The sequence below is a fragment of the Fusarium redolens genome (genome assembly GCF_020744475.1).
Source record: "Fusarium redolens strain MPI-CAGE-AT-0023 chromosome Unknown BKA55scaffold_12, whole genome shotgun sequence".
NCBI classification, from domain to species: domain Eukaryota; kingdom Fungi; phylum Ascomycota; class Sordariomycetes; order Hypocreales; family Nectriaceae; genus Fusarium; species Fusarium redolens.
Window position 1 is genome coordinate 1399786 of NW_025763675.1, and position 18786 is coordinate 1418571.

Below are 18786 nucleotides of genomic sequence, written 5' to 3' on the forward strand. Positions count from 1 at the left end.
TGGCTGCAGAGAATGAGGAAAAAACATGCTATGGTCTCTCGTCAGATGCTCGCTTGATTCGCCACCTGCCTGCATCGTCTCGGTTCATTGACACATGAACACGCCCAATTCCTTCTAGTACAGAATCGAATAGGGCAGATTCTTCAGGGTCCTCTGGTTTAGAGTTCCTGTTGATCACGCCAGCGGGACGGTGGTCTGTCCCCGAGTGGCGGCGGGAGGACGTTGAAAATGCGGGGGACATGAGAGGTCCGTGTGAGAGGTATTGATCTTCTTGTGTCATCGGCGGAGACGGAAGCAGACTCGCGGAGGACATCGACGGCGGAGAATAAGCGAGGGGCGTATAAGGCTGAGCTGATGGTATGTAGGATTCTTGGGTGCTCTGTTGATCATAGGTCTGCGAGTTTGAATATTGTTGATTGGGTTGTGTACTGACGGAGGAGCGCCGAAACATTTCTACGGAATAAGTGCGAGACACTGTATCTTCTGGCGGTGATGGTAGGAGTGCACCTAGAGAAGGAGTTGGAGTCTGTGAGATGTGAGAAGGTCCAGATGGATAGAGCGGAGTGGAGGATCTTGATTGAATGTCCCGGCCAAGAATCATATCGGAGCTAGATGTTGCAAAAGATATTGCGGTGGTGGGTCTCGTCTGGCCATGTATCGAATGCGTATGAAGCTGCAATCTCTGTGCAGCGCTGTGTAAGGGTCTTGAAGATCTGATAGTCTCAGTCGAGGCTGAGTCAGGGGTTGCGATGGATATTCCATCTTGGTCGGTGGAATAAGCTTGTCGTTGTCGAGGGGGGGAAGTAACAGCGCCAGCTTTGGTAGGCGAGGTCCAGACCATAGCCACACGTGGGGTGTATGCCTGTGAGGACTGGTAAGGGCCATGATCTGGTTGACCCCGTCAATTGCCTGCAAAGATGGATTGATGCTTGTGTGTCGCCTGCACAACCGCGCTGTATAACCCGAAATCTACATGTGTTAGCTGTCATCCGGAAACGGCATAGTGGACCGAATCATGCTCTTCAACTGCCGAACATGTTGGGGAAACAAATTTGCATTTTGCGTGATGTTGCAACGTCGGTACGCAACAATGACGACAGAAAGACGAGCTTATCGACTTACCCACACCAGTCCCCAAATCCCGGGATGTCAAAACCTTGATCGACAGGTCCGGATTGACTTTTCCAATGACCTGCACAGTGTTACCATTTGTAAGATGGGCATCCTGTGAAGGTCGTCAGCTCAAGGTTGCAATGCATTCTGATGTCATGACACTGACACCAGATTTGATGCCAACTTACTCTGTTCAACAAGACGGTGACAGTGCCATCTGAGTCAAGAGTAGCTTGTTCACCCCGTAGCTGCGTAACCTTTCCCACGAGCATGACGACTTTGCCAACAAAATTGTCAAGATAGGCAGCAGTAATGCGCGGGGTTGAAAGTTGCTCAGACATGATCGTGTTTGGTTTTCGTCTGTGATCAAGTGAGAGAGATGAGGAGATGAAAGAGATAAGCGAGTAGACAGGGTTGCGTGTCTCAGATGCCTGGTTGATAGCAAGCAAGCGATGTTGGTGAGAGAGGTTGGACGATCAAACGCATGTGAAGCTGTTGGCGATAAATGCAGGAGGGGAAGCGCGTTGAGTTGACGCGTAATCACGTGATTTGAGCCTGTCACGTGATGTCTGGTGCGACTGCCATCACTGCCGTCACAACTATGAATGCTTTCTCCCAAGGATTCACCCGTGGAACGTGCTCAGCATCTCATAAACTTGTCAATTCCTCTTTAAAATTGCATCAGTCATCAATCCCCTTCGTCCTCAAAAATGAACGATATCGAGAGCCCCACTGTCTATGGACGCCTATTCGGACCCTTGCCCGATTCCTCCGATCAACCAGGTTGAACAAGTCCATTCCCATGATAAACCCGCTAGTCAAGCCAAGAGAAAGCCTCTACAGTAAAGAACAGCCCCGCTCCTCGAATCTGCCAAAGCCGACGCCTCAGCACATGCCGGAGTAAAAGCTCCGGAGATGATGAGCTGAGTTCGCCATTCACCAAAGAGCTGCAAAGGAATTGGAAAGGAAGCAATGTAGGACGCACAGTTTATCGATTGTCTAAACTGTGTCTTGGTGTTCGGCTCAATGCCGCGGTAAATACGGTTGTGACATGCGAAAGCTGATAAATTCGGCGACGACGACAAAGAACTTCAACTTATCCAGGAGTTCATGACCCCTGGAGTTATACGGTACCCCATATATTAAAATTTATCAGCTTGCAGCAAAGGCCACGCACCCGAGGTCGATCTTTACTCTGTGTGGGTTCCAAAATCCTGATCACATTTGTCGATCAGTTCAAGATATCTCTTGTCACAAGCACTGAGTCTTATGCGATGGATTTGCCGGACTCACTATACCATCACTGGAAGGACCCTGTGTGCGTCAGGAATGACTGTATACCTCACTGGTTTGCATTGCAAGAATCAACTCATAACCAGAAGACGTGGACAAGGTTCGTCATGATCTTCAGATATTGTTCCCAAGGGTGCTCAAGCTGTCAGGATTAAGCTACTGACTTGATGATGTCCGTCCTTATGATATCGAAGCTTCAGTCCACGGTTGACATGAATCTAGGTGGATACTGCAATCGTCTCGTTCGCTTCGCTTCGCTACTGAGTTTTGAGGATAGCGTCCATGTGTACAGTTCGTCTTGCACTGTCTTGCCAAGTGGGCCTTGACGATTAACCATCATTGATTGGTTGTTGAACATCGCGGACTCCAGGTCCGTTGCACCATGATTGGTTACACTCACCCATTCCAAAATTGAATATAGTATCTCCGCCGAAGGACCATTTGAATATCGAGGTACCATTCCTCACGGTTTGTGATTGGCGTGGTGGAGGATTTGGAGTCAAAGCACCTCTACCGCTTATGCTAGGCCTATCCTACCGCCTTTGGCTCAAAATTCCGAACGGGATGACGTTCTTTTTGACAGAAGGGACTTTTCCCTTATACAGCTGGTACTGCTCCTATGGTTATGATTCGTTCAGAGCAGAAGATGGTGGGTCAGGAAGACATTCCGGATCACTTATAACCTCAACGGCTCTGGTATCTGACGGTTTTGCATCCAGCACGTACTGGGTTACCGAAAATTGGCTTTGCACTGCGAATTGAAGTCAACGGACTTGATCCGGACATAACGTTATCAAGTCATTGCACACCTTGTTTTCTATCTTCACCCACAATCTTCTTATATATACTCCCAACCCTAGTCGCTGGATACATGGAACAACCAGCTACATCTTACCATAAACTGCAATCAGGTCCACTGATACACCATACCGGGGAATAAGTGACGCAAGACATTGTTGATAGTGGTCGCATCCGTTGTTGGCGTAATATAACATCCAAATCCTTTCACCAAGATTTGGATACGGCTGTTGCACGACTGTCGACAGCAACAACTTCTGACTTAACCATTCAACAACCAATATTTCTGACAAGTCTTGTCAACCGACTTTACCCAAAAGGTCAATTTGCCCCACCGTCTAGATCATATAGCTAGCTGTATAGGCGACGCCGAAACAAATTATTGGATCAAACGACCCCGGAAGCAGACAACAGGAACAAACAAACGACGAGGCAATTCGCCCCAGCGTCTAAAATTTAGTCGGAACACCTCCCTGCTACTTACCGAAACGCTTGTTCCCGGCCGTTCCATTTAGTTTATACTTGGGACTTAAGCCTCGGAATCGACTTATTCTATCATCGATCGGTGGTAAACTCCCATTCCTCGGTGAGGTCAGCCCGGCTACACTGGAGCACTCAAGGCACTGAGCTGTGCTGCACTACATTGCACCACCGGATTGGTTTCTCCATTGAGCTGGCACCTGCCTGGTTTTTCCATTCGCCCTGACGTCTTCACCTTTCCAACAGCAGAAGAGCAGCTACGCCTTTATTGTAACACGACCATCCCTCTATCACCCATTCCCTTTCGACATCGTGCTCCCGAGTATAGACTCTTCTTTCATCTTCTTTCTCTTGAACCATTTCCTTTCCTGGCCGCCGTTGGTCTCTGATGTTCTGGACCTTCTACACCCCCATCACCCAACCAATCCGGCTAAGCACCCCCTCCCTGTGCCCGCTCCAGATCTCCCGATCTCCAGAGTTGCACGCTCAATTCCCATCGGGCGAGCTCTTTGATCTCGACTTCGTCTCTCAGACGCGGCTCAACAGTCTGGTGCTGTTCTTTGATAGCCAGTGACAATCAGTCAGCTACATCAGCCTAGTTGGTGCCGTTGTAACCCCAGGTCCCACGCCTAAGAGTACAGCTCTCAACGTGGCTTGCAGGGCCAAGATGGACCGACCAAGCCAGGATTTTGGCGACCAAGCCCAGAACTTTCAAAACAACTTTCCCCTGACAACCGACGATGCCAATATTGATCCTTTGCTCGACTGCACAACGGGAGCTCAGATGCCCCCGATTGTTAGCAATCCCATGGACAACCAACTTCTCATGGGCTCTGCCATGTGGAGCCCGCTGAACAACCCCGTCAACTTCTACCCTCCCAGCATGCCAGCAATGGCACCAACAGCTTTGAGCAACAGTCCAAAAGCACCTACCGACACGCAATCAACCCCAAGAACTTCATCCACTGATTCCATGCTTGGCGGCCCAACACGGAAATCGAGCAAGTCGTCTATTCCTTCTGTCGATTCGGCCAATACCGACACCAAACCTCGGCGTAGCAGCAGAGCTACCAAGACACAACGCCAACAGCCACCGGCAGAACCTGCCACTAAGCCGCGTCGGCGAAGAGCTTCCAAGGAGCCATCACTCAAGGAGGAAGATGAGGACGAGGATGATGGGCTGGATGACTCAGGCAAACGCAGCAAGTTTCTTAAGCGCAACAGGATTGCAGCGTCGAAATGTCGTCAAAAGAAGAAGGAATGGGTTAATCAATTGCAGGATACCCGGGTTGGCTTGGAGAACGAAAATAATGCTCTACACAGGCAATACAACGGCCTCGTGGACGAGTTGAGCACCATCAAGAATCAACTCATGCAGCACGCATCTTGCAATGATGCCAACATCGACCAATGGCTAGACAATGAGGCAAAGAAGTTCGTTCAGCGAATTGCAGCGCAGAGCAGACAACCTCCCCCAGTCCCAGCATCCCATGGGCCTGGTGACTTTTACAGCACGCATCGTCGTAGCTCAAGTGGTAGGTGACCTGAACCTTGTTCAAGTACCATGAGTCCATGACTAACCATCATCTAGTAGCCACCTCTATACCGCGATCGATAGACTCAGATATCATTTACGACCACGTGCCGAACAACCTTGTTAATTCGAGATATTGAGTGCAAGTCGATCGGGATTGGAGAAGCTGTAATCTCGACCGCGAATGAAGTGGGTTGAGTTCAGAAGCCACGCTATTTTGACCCCAACTCCACACGAATACAACAGCCTTGCTATTGCGACTTTGAAATTCCTTCGGCTCGACAATGGAAGGCATCGACATGCTACATCCCGAGTCAAAGATGGATCAAAGCCCTCAGGGTTGCGATAAAGACGATGACGAAAAATAAAATGCAGGGCGGGATGGTCCAGTAGGAAGATATCCTTACAATACCTGGTTGCGGTTCCAGCAAAAGTACCATAATTGGCCGTCCCATACCAGGAAGAGGAGTTTTGGCGTATGACTATACTGAAAGGAGTTTGGCAAAAGGGGCATGGGCAAGGAGATGTTTTATGATTTGATGCTTTCACGATCATGATCTGATTTGTGCAGTTGAGATGTACGATTGCTAATCTGGGGGCGCCGACGAGTGTGAAGTTCTCGAGGCAGCTGGTTTGATTCATGCCCTTGGCCCATATTTGGTAAGGCCCGTAGGGGTAACCCAGGGTGAGAAGAATGAAAGGGAACATAGCTTCCTGTTACTATGACAGGATGACTCGAGGGCTTCCATGGGTGAGATACTGAGCTAGCACAAAGAAAAAGATTCAAACCTGAAGAAGGAAACGACATCCTGATGCTGAGCAAATGATCCGAGGCAATAGGCTTGTGATCAAAGAGACTCATGATCGAAATCATCGCTGGTTATCGTAAATGCCAGGGTTTACCGACATGGGGAAAGATCTGTATTCCTCAAGGACTCAAGATCTTGTCAAGGCAGAAAGTTTGGGCTCTCGATGTTATCAATGGTAAAGTTGAGTGGCAATATCAAGTTTGCCACGAGATTCAACCCCTTGATAGCCCCGAGCTTGAACAGATGTAGAAGTTGATCAACTTGACTCCGCATTTCATACCAATTAGAGCCATATTGTGAATGAGTGTTGCCACCGGAACGTCCGACTAAGAATTGAGGTTTATGATTGGTGGTGATACGTTGAAACAAGGACAGCGGCTACTGGTAGGAAATAATGCGGCTGAAGTCAATTACCGGAATAACGATAAATGCGTTGATTAGGTCACTGGTGAGAGCTTGAATGAGTTGAACGTAATTTATTTCTCTTGGTACTCGTATATAGAGACCCCCATTTTCTAAATGTACAGTAATATGATACACGCTCATCCATATCTCTACCTCCTCTTGGTCCATCCTCTCGAGTTGGAGATACCCCTGATGTTCTTGGTGTACTTCCAAAGGTGGCGGTACTTGGGTCCTTGTCGCTTGGCTTCCCATCCACGAGGCTTGACGGGAGGCTTGAGGCTGTACACACGTGTAGGTCTGAACTCGACATCTGATCCGGGGATGTTGTGGCGCGCCATGACGCTCGCGGTGTTTTCGTCCCAGACGCTACGGAACATGTTGAACCCGAAGGGTGTTGTGCCGAACTTGTCGCGGAAGGACTTGAGTGAGAAGCCATCTCGCTGGCTGTATAGTTCCTTGAGCTTGGCGACGTCGATCTTCTTGCCGGGTTGCTGCTCGAGGAGATAGATACCGAGACGGTGGTACGGGGCACCCTTTTGAGAGAATGCGGGGAGCCATGGTAGAGCAAGCTGGTCCTCGCCTTTTATCCTGCTCAGAGGTAGTGATGTCTCGGTAGGGCTGATGGGGATGTTGGCGGCGAGGAAGTGGCAGCGCTTGTTGAAGGTATCAGAGTCAGGGTTGGGAACATCAGAGTCGAGAACGACTACAGAGACGAGTCTCTCGCCCTTGTCGAAGACTTGAACTCGAAGACGGGGTGCGTTCTCGCTGACGACACTGTCGACGATCTGACCGGGAGGAATCTTGAGCTTGCGGAAGTATAGCTGGACATCGGCGGTAGGTTCGAGTTTGGGGAGAACGTCGGGGACGATGTTGAATTGCTTGATACGTTGGGTGATGAGACGTTGGTCGTAGGAGCGCCACTTGGCCTCGGCGTAGTGACGATAAATAGGCTTGTTCATGTCGCCTGGGTGCGTTAGTCACAGGCCCTGCCTGGTAATCGGGACAATGCTCACCTGTTCCATCTTCAAAACGCTTCTTGACAATAGGATCATTGGCATCCGCAAGAATCTTGAGTCTCTCGACATATTTGTGCAGACTCTTCAGTTTAATATCCTTCATCTTCTGTCCCCCCTTGATATCATCTGGACTCGTAGCTTCTAACCGAGAAATCTTCTCAAGCTCTTTGCTAATCTCTCCCAACTTCTCTTCACGATCTACAGCCAGAATCTTTCGAGCCTCTTGAAAAGCCTGGTACGGAAGATGTTCGAACGGCAGATCGCCCGTGCTCCGAATAGCCATTCGGCGTCGTCGGGATCCAATCGGCATCTTTCCAGACTTCATAAGCTCTTGCTCGAACTCGGGAAGCACGGTATTGGGATCGAGGTCTGCTGCGCTGGGCGTGGTCGTTTGAGTCTCGGCTGATCGTCGAATTGCGGCAGAGGTGAACGGTCGGACGACGCTGGGCCGCAGCTGCCGAGTGATTGGCCGCATAACGGCCTGGCAGCGCGACATGATGTGCAGCGGAGCGTAGGGCGGTAGACGTGGACGTTAAAGTGACGCTGGTGGTATCTCGAGATATGGAAAAATGCTGATGGTTTGCAGGTCTGGCCCCACTAAAAACTCGGGGATCGGAGGATGTTGCCGATCCACTTTTTTGCAGCATCGCATCACGGTTTTTGAAGCCTCGACACCAGATTCAGCGAACTACTGCCCTCGGTCACAGCAGAATCTCCCTATCCACGGCGACTAGGGAATTTGATATCATGGCTGGCAAGGGAATTGGGTGCTTGGCTGAGGCCATGGGTGCCCTGCGGGTGTCTGCCAAGGTATGTTGAAGAGACTGCAATTTGGATCATGCTAACAGATGAAGCCGGCGACTCTCAACAAAGCCTTCACAAGGTCAATGGCTACAGAAGTCTCTCCAAAGGACATTACAGAGACTAAATCTCCCAATACCCCTCAAGGCATTCTCGAATCATGGAAGCCCAGTACGACTCCCGTCAACCGGCAATAACCTCACTGACAATTGCAGTCACAACCGTTCCCGTCACAATCCACGCCTTTCCCTCGTTGGAACCGACAGCTCTCGAACGATGGTCCGTCAATCACCTATACCTCCCTCTCCGCCGCGATCTCCTCCATCTTGCTGTCGTCTACGAAGGTGACAACACCCGCCAAGGAACCGCCTCATCCAAAACCCGTTACGAAGTCCACGGCTCCCACCGAAAGATGCGTCCTCAAAAGGGAACTGGCCGTGCTCGTCTAGGAACCAAGCAAAGTCCTGTCCTCCGTGGTGGTGGAAAGACATTCGGTCCTCATCCCCGCGATTTTGGCACCAGCCTTACCCGAAAGGTGTACGACAAGGCATGGCGCACAGCTCTGAGCTACCGTTACCGGAAGGGTGATTTGATTGTGTGTGAGGATGGCATGGATCTTGTGTTGCCGACTGATTACGAGCTCGTTGCTGGAAAGTATCTCAAGGATGGACTGAAGGAGGCGTATCTCAAGCGGTACATGACTGGAGTGCTGGGAAACCTTGGTCTAGGCCGTGCCAGCGGTCGAACTCTCTTCGTCACTGGAAACCGACGTGAGGCTCTTTTCGGCGCCATGGAGCAGCTTCCTTGGGAGGGTCGAGCACTAGACCTAGCGGATGTTGATGTCAAGGACCTTTTGGAGACAGGCAAGGTGGTTTTGGAGCGAAGTGTGCTGAAGGAGATGGTCAAGAAGCACCAGAGCGATCTGGTGAGCAGAGTTGTCATGCAAGGCCTGGTCAAGGGAGGACCTAAGACAGGGACACCAGTGATTGGAGCATGAGCGTGTAAAGTAACCTGTATTATTTTGTATACAATCACAACGCATTGCATTGATCAGCGGAACCCTCTGAAAACTAATCATCTCAAGTTTCGAATCGTTGCTCGGGTATCATTAGATTCGGTTTATCTATGAGTACACTATTATACAGACTGTACAGTATCACAATGCTCCGCCAACAAGCGAAACAATCCACATGGCAACTCTAACTTTGAGTCCAACTCTTCGTTCAGTGCGAGCAAAGTCATCTCGTGTTGCTTTGGTAGCATGTTCCTGCAACCATAACTGCTCCTCTCCAAGCCTCCCCTTCAGCCCCTCATCGCGAGTGACGATCAAAGCACCAGCTTCGAGATCATGCGAGTAGCTTCGTTTAGTATAGTTGGAACTTCCAATAATACTCATAGCTGGATTTTTGTCACCTGGCATTGTCACCCAGAGTCCCTTGGCGTGATATGTCCATCCGCCAGGTTGACCAACGACACCATAACGCCATTCCTTCAAGGTGATATCGTCATCTCGGCCTTGGTGATGTACACGATGGACGAAACGACGGGCGAGGAGAGTGTAGGCATCAGGAAGGAGACCTGAGACACCTTTTGACTTGTAGAAACCGTTTGCTTCAGGGGAAGCTGTGATGACAGTGTTTGAGGTAGACGCAGTGTTGAGAAGGAGTTTTGTCAGAGAGGGAGCGGGATTAAAGTAACCTGCTGTAAAGGTCCATGAAGACTCGCGGTATGCGGGCAAGGCGAGAGTTTTGAGGATATGTGTAATGACGGGGAGTTCAGTTGAAGTATCGGGTTTCATGACCTGGGACATCTGACCAAGCATGTAAACTCTTGTATCAGAAATGTCATTCCCAGGCTTTGATGTCGGATGCAACAGAGTCTGTAATGTTGATGTAGTGCTCTTTATGAATGACTGGGGTTTCTCTAGTGGTGAAGGAGCAGAGTTGTTCTCTGGCCATGAGAGTGTGAAACCCGCTGGCTCATTTGAAGGTTGAACCAAGAAGCTAAAAGACGTAACCCCTGAATGGATCTTCCAAAAGTGATCAGTCACCTCCTTTGAGGCAAAAAGATGATATCGATCTTGACGGTTGGTAAAGTAGTCAGTCGACAAGTTTGCCCTGAAAAGTCAGTACTTCTTCCATAACCAGTCTTCTTGACATACCCAGACATGATGATCTCATCATCAACACCATAAAGCTTCATATGCTGAAGTCCCCAGCCCTCGTTTATCCTCTTAGGAATATACTGTTTCCTCAACCCAGTGAGGTTCGGCGTGTGGTACATACGAATTTCCACACGGTCTGCTCCAAACTCCTCGACCAGGGGTGCCAGTAACGATGCACTCGATGGATTAGGCGCCTCTCTCGTTCCTCGCAACGCATCCGTAAGAATACTCAATTTCACATGCGGATTCTTCCTCAACGCCTCCTGCAGCGTTTCAATAAGTTCCTTCTCCGATTTTCCAATGTACAACGTCGATAAGAAGATCCGTCTTTGTGCTTTTCGTATCCGATCCTAAACCCATCAGCCCTGTCGTTTTCGTATCGATGGTAGTCGAACCTTTAACGTTTCGTAAAACTCGGCTGGTGTACGAATAATCTGAATCTGTTCCCCTCGAACATCGAAACTCGGTGCCAATCGATCCAGTTCGGTAACGAAAGGAGCCAAAGCTCCAACACTATTCACAGAACTTGGAGGAGTGTTTCCAGCTGGCATCGCATACTGTCTGGTCTGAACCCGTGCGCTTGGAACTCTAGGCCTGAAGCTTGCGGCACGTAGCCTCGTAGTGCATCGCGCACAGCTCCGAGTGAGCATCTCGAATTAAAGCTCGTTCTAATAAAAGTGCTTGTATCCGTGAATCGCTAGAATTTCTGGTGTAAAGCTTGAGGTACGTACCTATGCCGTCACGAACTTGATTTGCCGAGGTTGATCCGCGGCAATCTTCAAACCACCCATCATTGACGAGCTATCAACAACCATCCAGCTGAGGTCAATTGTCGCTCAACCCCCATCATGTCGACGATCTCACGAACATTGTCCAACCTGCGAAAGGTTGGAATCAAGGTATGTCTGTGACCAACCGTCAATGAGCCAATGCTAACTTGTGTAGGACTACTTTGTCCAGATGCTGGTATGTACCTGACCGAACGATCCTCGACTATGGCTAACGACGCCTGCTTCTCGCGAATAGTACATCGGTACGCTTCCTCGATTATCCGCCGAATCATCCACTGACGTCCGTAGGTGACACCAAGGCTGGTCGTCTGATTGGCACCGATCGCGCCGGCAACAAGTTCTTCGAGAACAACGAGGAACTCCCCCTCCGAACACGCTGGGTCGAATACGCCAAGCACGATTACGACGCCGCTCACATTGAGCCCGGATGGCACGCCTGGATCAGCTACAGCGTCGATAAGCCTCCTACCGAGGATCCTCTACTACAAGCTGGTGTCCGAGCCTTTGAGCCGTCACGCGCCCTTCCCAACTTTACCCAAACCCGTGGCGCTTTCAAGACTTACAACACGTATGTTTCGCATTTCGTAAGAAGGAAAATTCTGACCGTTTTAGTTCCAAGTCCAAGATCTCGGCATGGGAACCTGTGGCTGCGCCTCGGGCATGAGGATGACTGGTTAAGTGTACATAAATTCGCGTAGAGGTTGCAATCAAGAACCCCAAAAGGGGTTGAATTCAGATGAGCTGCTAGATTCTATAGCTAAAACATGGCATAAGATCTAGAAAATGTGCACTCTATGGTCTTTCATGATCCTTCTCTTATACGAACTACATAAGAAATCCTCACGATCTACGACTTTGCTTCAATTGCAGATTTGATAGCTAAATGGTCAGCTGAGTTTGGAAATTGGACAGAATACTTACCTTCACATGTCACTCTAGCATCTCCAAACAACATCTTTGCGTTGGGCATGTAAAACATGGGGTTTGGAACATCAGCTGCCCTTGTTAGCTGCATTCGAATAGGGGACGGGTGACTTACCATAACCACTGGCCATGCCTCTCTTCATGACGACAACCTGCTTGGCTTTCCAGGCATGCAACACAGGCATGCCCTCAATAGAGCTGCCCTTTTCCAGAGCAATAGGGTTGACGGTATCGTTAGCACCAATGACAACAGCCAGATCAGTCTCGGGGAAGTCATCGTTGATCTCGTCCATTTCCAGGACGATATCGTATGGAACGCTGGCTTCAGCGAGAAGAACGTTGCACTGACCAGGCATGCGACCTGCGACAGGGTGAATGGCGAAACGGACAGTAATACCCTTGGATCGAAGAGTTTGAACAATGCTCGAGATGGCGTATTGAGCCTTTGCAACGGCCATACCATAACCAACAATCAGAATGACCTTTTCAGAGTTGAGAAGTGCATCAGCGAGGTCATCTACAGAAGTCTGAGTAACTTCTCCTTGAGGTTTAAACTCTTGTACTGCAGTTGGTGTGCCCAAACCTCCGAATAGAACGTTTGTCAGGGATCTGTTCATAGCAACGCACATGATGTACGATAGAATTGAACCGGATACACCAATCAGGGCTCCAACAGTGGTAAGAAGAGGGTTCTCAAGCATGAAACCCTCGGCAACAAGAGCGAAACCACTGTATGCGTTCAACACAGTGATGACGACGGGCATATCAGCACCTCCAATCGCAGATGTGGTGGTGTATCCCTTGATGAAGCTCAAGACGGTGCTTCCAGCAAGTGCTCCAGCTGCAATCAAGGGGCTCCCTGGGGCCATTGTGATGAAAGCTCCCATGGTGGCTGCGTTGGTTGCGAGTAATCCCGAGTTGATGATGTGTCGTCCAGGCAAAATCTTTGGCTTAGATGTCATCTTGCCAGCAAGTTTAAGGAATGCAACAATAGATCCAGTAAATGTGATACCACCAATAAAGACACCTAGGTAGGCCGTGACGAGGTGAAGAGTTGAAGGGTCCATGACATCTGCCATGACACTACCGATACTAGTCAAGACAGCAGCGAGACCAACCACGGAGTGAAGAGCGGCAACAGTCTGAGGGAGATCGGTGGGAGTGATTCGCTTTCCAATAAGCATACCAGCGATGGTACCAAGGGCAGCGAGGCCACCAAACTGAGTGAGGACTTCAGGGGTAAAGCCAGCAGCGAGCAAACTGGCCAAGACACCTGTACCAACACCAAGAATACCAAGAGCATTACCCATGCGAGCAGTTGCTTGAGAAGCAAGACTGGAGATGGAACCAATGCAGAGAACAGAGCTGACGAGATAACCGGCTTGAACGAGACCAGCAGCACCAGTTGATGCAGCAGCCACGAATCCACCACCGCAAACAACGGCAGGAATTGCGTAGAGCCAGGGGTACTCAGGGGGGTCAGTAGGTCCTGTTTACGTTAGCTAGGTCGAGTCAGAGATCAATAACTCACGCTTGAACATATCCAGCATACGCTTAGTGATCACGAAACCACCACCAACATTAACAAAAGCCAGTAAAACACTCAGGGCACCAAAAGCTTGAGGAATAGTCTCAGGCAGAAATCCACCACCAAGGATGAACAAACCGCCAATACCGACCATACCGGATATGGCGTTGGTTACACTCATTAGAGGAGAGTGAAGCGCAGGAGCAACACCCCAGACCGCACGATATCCAATAAGACTAGCCAGAGCAAAGGTGAACGCATTCGACATGAGAAGAGGGCTGGTCCATTTTCCAAGAGCCAAGATACTACCCATACCGGCGGTGACAGCAGCAACTTCACGAGTCTTCTTTTGCCAGGGAGTCAGAGCTACAGGTTCAGGGGTTACGTCGGTTGTCTCGGCCTTTACGGGTGGAGGAGGAGGTGCTGCTCGAGGAGCCGGTGGCAGAATATCTCCTTCTTGGGTAACAATTGCACCTCGAACGACTTCATCTGACAGATCAATACCGAAAGCATTGGGTTCAGGGGCCATTGAGAGCAGAAACTTGGTGATGTTGTTGGAGTAGAGGGTCGAGGACTGAGTTGGCAGACGAGATGGGAGATCAGTGTATCCTAGAAATGTCAGCAGATTCTTCATGCATGGGGTGTTTACATACCAATAATCTTGACATCGTTGTAGATGGCCAATTCACCCTTCTTGGTAGCTTCACAGTTGCCTCCAGCTTCAGCAGCCAAATCGACAATGACACTTCCAGGTTTCATAACATCGAGAATATCGTTCTTGAGGAGTTTCGGGGCAGGCTTTCCGGGGATCAATGCAGTGGTGATGATGATGTCGACTTCCTTGGCTTGTTCTTTAAACAGCTTCATTTCAGCTTCGATAAATTCCTTGCTCATTTCCTTAGCATATCCACCAGCACCAGATCCATCTTCTTCAAGTTCAACTTCGATGAATTCGGCGCCGAGAGATTGAACCTGTTCGCGCGCAGCAGGTCGAGTATCGAAACCACGGACAATGGCACCCATACGACGAGCAGTAGCAATAGCACTCAAGCCAGCAACGCCAGCACCAATAACCAAAACCTTGCAAGGAGGAATCTTTCCAGCAGCAGTAACTTGGCCAGTGAGGAATCTACCAAAGACATTGGACGCTTCGAGAACAGCTTTGTAACCGGCAATGTTGGCCATACTGCTGAGGGCATCAAAGACTTGAGCTCGAGAGATACGGGGAATCATGTCCATGGCGAAACTGGTAGCTTTTCTAGCAGCAATCTTTTCGACGAGTTCTTTGTTCTGAGCAGGCTGGAGGAATGAAATGATGGTTTGGCCTTCTTTCATGGATTCAACTTCTCCAAGGCCAGGGCCGCGAACTTTGAGAACAATGTCTGAGTTGGACCAGACTTCCTTGGGACCATTGACAAGAGTTGCGCCAGCTTTTTCGTAAGCAGCATCGAGAAAATCAGCAGATGTACCAGCACCACGTTCAACTAGAACCTGCTTGAAGCCCTTCTTCTTGAGGAGTGCAACATTGGCAGGCGTAAGAGCTACACGGCGCTCTCCAGGGAAGATCTCGGTTGGAACACCAACAACAAGATGATCATAGGGGGTTGTCTTGGGAAGAACAACGGTAGAATATTTGCGAGGAGGTGTAGAGGCATGGCGAATCAATGCGAGAGGCTCGGAGATGTCTGCGATAAGAGCATATTGTCGAGGTGAAGCTTTAAAGGTGCTGTGCCATTGCTTGCGACGAGAGAGGACATCTAGAGCTTATTAGCTCGAAGAGCTTCAATCGTCGACAAAACTTACCTTGGACTCGATATCCCTTCAATTGCTTCTGTATAAAGAAGGACGAGGCGCACAGCTCGGAAGCTGATGCCGGAACCACGGACGAGGCCAGCGGACGAAGCATTTGGGATGCCATGATTAAAGAATCATGAGAGCGATTGCGAGACCGGAACGAGTGGATCGCTTAGCTCCGTCACCTCAAGTGCCGAACTCTTAAGAGTCTTGTGTATCCAAAAGCGACAAAACAGTAAAACGTGAGAAGTCCAAAAGAGAGGGAATAAAAAACAAGAGACAAAACAATCGAGGGATTACGTTATTGTCTCTGTGTCATGTGTTGTCGGGTATCCCCCCATTCCTCCAGCTCCCGCAGGCCCTGGAGCTTGGACCTGAAGAGTTCTCCCGGGGTTCTATTAGCCGCCCCGGGAAGAGGGGCTTGGTCCACTGATGCCGCTAAAACCTGGGGGAGGGGCCGCAGCTGCGGAGAAGCATCAAACGATGCAGGGATTCATCGAATCATGACATTCTTTGCCAGCGGGAGCTTCGGGGGAATTTAAATAGCGACATGTTATGCATCCAGTCAGATGAGTTTGTGACTACGGACCTGCCTGATGAGTCTTGCCGAGACGCTTGGCTCCAAATGCAGATGGTTTCCCCTCCTCGGATGTTGAAATCCGGGCGTGAAACGGTTAAAGATGGGCCGAGATCATGATGTATGATGTATTTGACGTGGGGTACATTTCATGTGGCTTATTTATCGGTAGTAGCTGGGCCAGTATTGCCAGGAGAGAAGAATGCATCGTCATTTGCTGCGAACTGAAGATCTCAAGATGCTTGGTGTACTTGTCGTACAGGACTCGGTCTATACGGTTGCACCCAGGCCGTTGAGAAGAAGCTACTACGACCATAGAGATAGGATCCTGAGTCCTGTCACACAAGATCTCTTGTTGCTCAAGAAACATCCCCTGTAGACGGCGACCACGGTCGGCTCAAAAGTCAGCTCATCAGTTAACGAAACCCAGTCCAGTTCGTATCTTGTCACTCATTTTCTGATATGAAAGACTATTTTCAGCGCGGTTTGAAACCTTTCGCAGCTCCTCCCAAAACTATATGCCTCACGCAGATGAGAATAGAGCTAACTGATGAAGCACCAAGTAACGAGAAGCGTCCGCGTGTATGAGTACAATTCTCTTCAGAATGGGTTATTCGGCAGTTGATCGATTTTCTTCACAGTTAAGACCGAATATAGAATCAGAATGACTGACTTCCAGACCGAACATTCATGATGTCTTGTAGCTACAAACTGAAGAGGCGCAAGTATTGCATTGACTTGACTAAAGAACCATGCTTGCTTATATACCACTGCCCTGTGAAGCTCGGCAAGATATGAAGATCCATGGATCTTCAGAGGCCCTCCAGGGTAGTGCTTCACATGTACATTGCCAAGGAGAGGTTCTCGATCAAGATCGCCCAGGTTCCCGATCTCTTTGACACGGTATATTGTGAAGCGACAGGCACATTCAATAGGATCGGTCAATGGGAAGATTGTCCACCCAATTACTATTTTGAATGCTAACGTGCTGAGAACTGAGGCGAGTGAGATGAACATTTCCACTGGGAGAACTTGATGACGGCTTGGACGGTTCACGCCCAATAAAGGCACAGTGACCAAAAAGATCATGCAAGTGCTCTTATTCATTGTATCAGTCTGTATAATATTGTACCTTTACTCTCAGCTGTAATCCCACATGTTCCGCGGTGAGCCCAAGAATGGTGTCTTTAGATGAGGGCTCATCGTATCCACGATGCTCCTAGAACAAGAAAATGAAGAAAACCATTTTTCACTTTTTATTCTCAATATTTACTTAGTGTAGGAAAGGTTACTTATTCCTCACATCTGCTTTGCTTCATTCTCGAGTCGTTGTAATGCACCGTTTTCATTAGGATCAGGAGATGCTATATTGCTGAAAGACTTGAAACCCTACCTTTTTCTCTCATTTTATAATAAGTGAGTGAATACCTGGTTGCATGGATTGACATCTGATAACAGTTCTACTAAGCGTCGTAGTACATAGTTCCCCATTAAGCCTAACGCCGGTGTAATGGTGTGGATCTCAACACCAAAAATGGTCTTGTAATTTAATCACGAGAGCCTCTTCCACATGACCCTAAATCACCCAACTCTCACAATGAGAATCTTATAACAAATTTTCTCTCGTCATCAATAAATCCAACGGAACCAGAATCAACATGCCTCGGAAAGCCCCTATTCATCACTTCTCATACCGCTCCCTAATCATCCCACCAATCCTCCTAGCCGCAGCAACCATTGTCGCTCTCTTCCTCCACTCAGACGTCAACTTTGCTCTTCTCTGGTCCCAATGCCACTCTCACGCTCGTCTTCCCGGTGTTAGTCGCATTCCAGGTCTCGGTACGCCTCTATGCTACCTCATCAGCTTCTTCCGCGCCGCGCTTCACTCACTACGCAGTCGCGCTGTTATGGGCGTTGTACTGGCCTTTATCGGCGGTCTTTTGACAGTGAGCACCGTTGAATCAGCGCGTATTTGTAACGCGCCGAATGTTCTCATCGCCTATCCTACTGGTCCGTGGTTGGTGTTTGATCTTGTGGGCGGTGCTGTTGTTTGGGAGCTTGTTATTATTCCTGCGTTTCTGCATCGCGCAAGAAGTGTTTTGAATGCACAGAGGAGAGATGACGGTGGTGATGTCCATCAGATCTTTACGAGTCGTCATCTCCCTGATAGTGAGCTCGTGGCTATTCCTATCAGTGTGGCCCTTGGTTACTTTCTTCCGTCTTTTCTTATGCTGTTCTATACAACTCCCGAGACGATTGGCATCTGGCTCTTCTTTCCGATCTATGTCGAAGTCATTCGCCAAATCATTCGTCACACTATCTTCGCTCTGAGGAGAGTTGACCCAACCCTCGTCCATCTCGCATCGAATCGATGGTCTCTGCTGTTTGTTTACATGCTGCCCATCGTCTGCTCGATTCTAGCGCATGTTTCTTTCATCTGGAGCTTGACTCGACCTGACGACCGCAAAGAAATGACGAGATCAATCATTGTCTTTATTGAAGTCAACGCCCAGTTCATCTTCTGGACCGTTCTGTACTGGATGTTGGTGGAGGTTGGGTGGCGGGTTCCTTTGGCAACAATCATCACTTCCATTGTGGTTGGACCTGGTGCTGGAACGTGCGTTGGATGGATATACCGAGAGAAGCTCATTCATCACGACAATGAGGAAGACAATGGAGATGAGAATGCTGCTCAACCAGACGAGGAAACTCCTCTGTTGCAATGATTTGATACCCTGACGTTACTTTTATAGTCCTAA

General features: G+C 49.2%; 9 protein-coding genes across 9 annotated transcripts; 4 read left to right on the plus strand and 5 right to left on the minus strand.

Moving 5' to 3' along the window:
• Positions 1-28: 28 nt before the first annotated feature.
• BKA55DRAFT_541927 (replication factor A protein 3-domain-containing protein) lies at positions 29-1454 on the minus strand (the record flags this gene model as incomplete). The annotated part of the gene is made up of 3 exons (XM_046190439.1): positions 29-888; positions 1123-1225; positions 1302-1454. 3 exons carry the CDS (start codon positions 1452-1454, stop codon positions 29-31), a joined length of 1116 nt encoding a protein of 371 aa, XP_046047178.1.
• Positions 1455-4351: 2897 nt separating this feature from the next.
• BKA55DRAFT_596055 (uncharacterized protein) lies at positions 4352-5358 on the plus strand (the record flags this gene model as incomplete). Its single annotated transcript, XM_046195886.1, has 2 exons — positions 4352-5219; positions 5276-5358. The coding sequence occupies 2 exons, from the start codon at positions 4352-4354 to the stop codon at positions 5356-5358; spliced, it is 951 nt and encodes a 316-aa protein (XP_046047179.1).
• A 1130-nt stretch (positions 5359-6488) lies between these two features.
• On the minus strand, positions 6489-8046 carry BKA55DRAFT_101833 (phosphatidylethanolamine-binding protein). Its single transcript, XM_046184672.1, has 2 exons — positions 7446-8046; positions 6489-7396 (listed from the first exon to the last, which is right to left on the minus strand). Exons 1-2 carry the CDS (start codon positions 7942-7944, stop codon positions 6582-6584), a joined length of 1314 nt encoding a protein of 437 aa, XP_046047180.1. The 5' UTR covers positions 7945-8046; the 3' UTR covers positions 6489-6581.
• A 149-nt stretch (positions 8047-8195) lies between these two features.
• Positions 8196-9246, plus strand: BKA55DRAFT_516944 (ribosomal protein L4 domain-containing protein; the record flags this gene model as incomplete). Its single annotated transcript, XM_046188137.1, has 3 exons — positions 8196-8258; positions 8303-8420; positions 8465-9246. The coding sequence occupies 3 exons, from the start codon at positions 8196-8198 to the stop codon at positions 9244-9246; spliced, it is 963 nt and encodes a 320-aa protein (XP_046047181.1).
• Positions 9247-9405: 159 nt separating this feature from the next.
• On the minus strand, positions 9406-11063 carry BKA55DRAFT_596058 (uncharacterized protein; the record flags this gene model as incomplete). Its single annotated transcript, XM_046195887.1, has 3 exons — positions 9406-10328; positions 10394-10676; positions 10809-11063. 3 exons carry the CDS (start codon positions 11061-11063, stop codon positions 9406-9408), a joined length of 1461 nt encoding a protein of 486 aa, XP_046047182.1.
• A 148-nt stretch (positions 11064-11211) lies between these two features.
• BKA55DRAFT_575322 (NADH ubiquinone oxidoreductase subunit NDUFA12-domain-containing protein) lies at positions 11212-11975 on the plus strand. The gene is made up of 5 exons (XM_046193381.1): positions 11212-11312; positions 11359-11379; positions 11440-11446; positions 11493-11772; positions 11817-11975. Exons 1-5 carry the CDS (start codon positions 11262-11264, stop codon positions 11866-11868), a joined length of 411 nt encoding a protein of 136 aa, XP_046047183.1. The 5' UTR covers positions 11212-11261; the 3' UTR covers positions 11869-11975.
• A 57-nt stretch (positions 11976-12032) lies between these two features.
• On the minus strand, positions 12033-15574 carry BKA55DRAFT_705267 (NAD(P) transhydrogenase beta subunit-domain-containing protein; the record flags this gene model as incomplete). The annotated part of the gene is made up of 4 exons (XM_046200660.1): positions 12033-13617; positions 13660-14265; positions 14310-15419; positions 15460-15574. The coding sequence occupies 4 exons, from the start codon at positions 15572-15574 to the stop codon at positions 12197-12199; spliced, it is 3252 nt and encodes a 1083-aa protein (XP_046047184.1). The 3' UTR covers positions 12033-12196.
• A 938-nt stretch (positions 15575-16512) lies between these two features.
• Positions 16513-17450, minus strand: BKA55DRAFT_101868 (uncharacterized protein). Its single transcript, XM_046184673.1, has one exon. It carries the CDS (start codon positions 17132-17134, stop codon positions 16628-16630), a length of 507 nt encoding a protein of 168 aa, XP_046047185.1. The 5' UTR covers positions 17135-17450; the 3' UTR covers positions 16513-16627.
• A 138-nt stretch (positions 17451-17588) lies between these two features.
• BKA55DRAFT_677837 (uncharacterized protein) lies at positions 17589-18753 on the plus strand (the record flags this gene model as incomplete). The annotated part of the gene is made up of 1 exon (XM_046198123.1): positions 17589-18753. The coding sequence occupies exon 1, from the start codon at positions 17686-17688 to the stop codon at positions 18751-18753; it is 1068 nt and encodes a 355-aa protein (XP_046047186.1). The 5' UTR covers positions 17589-17685.
• Between the last annotated feature and the right edge of the window lie 33 nt (positions 18754-18786).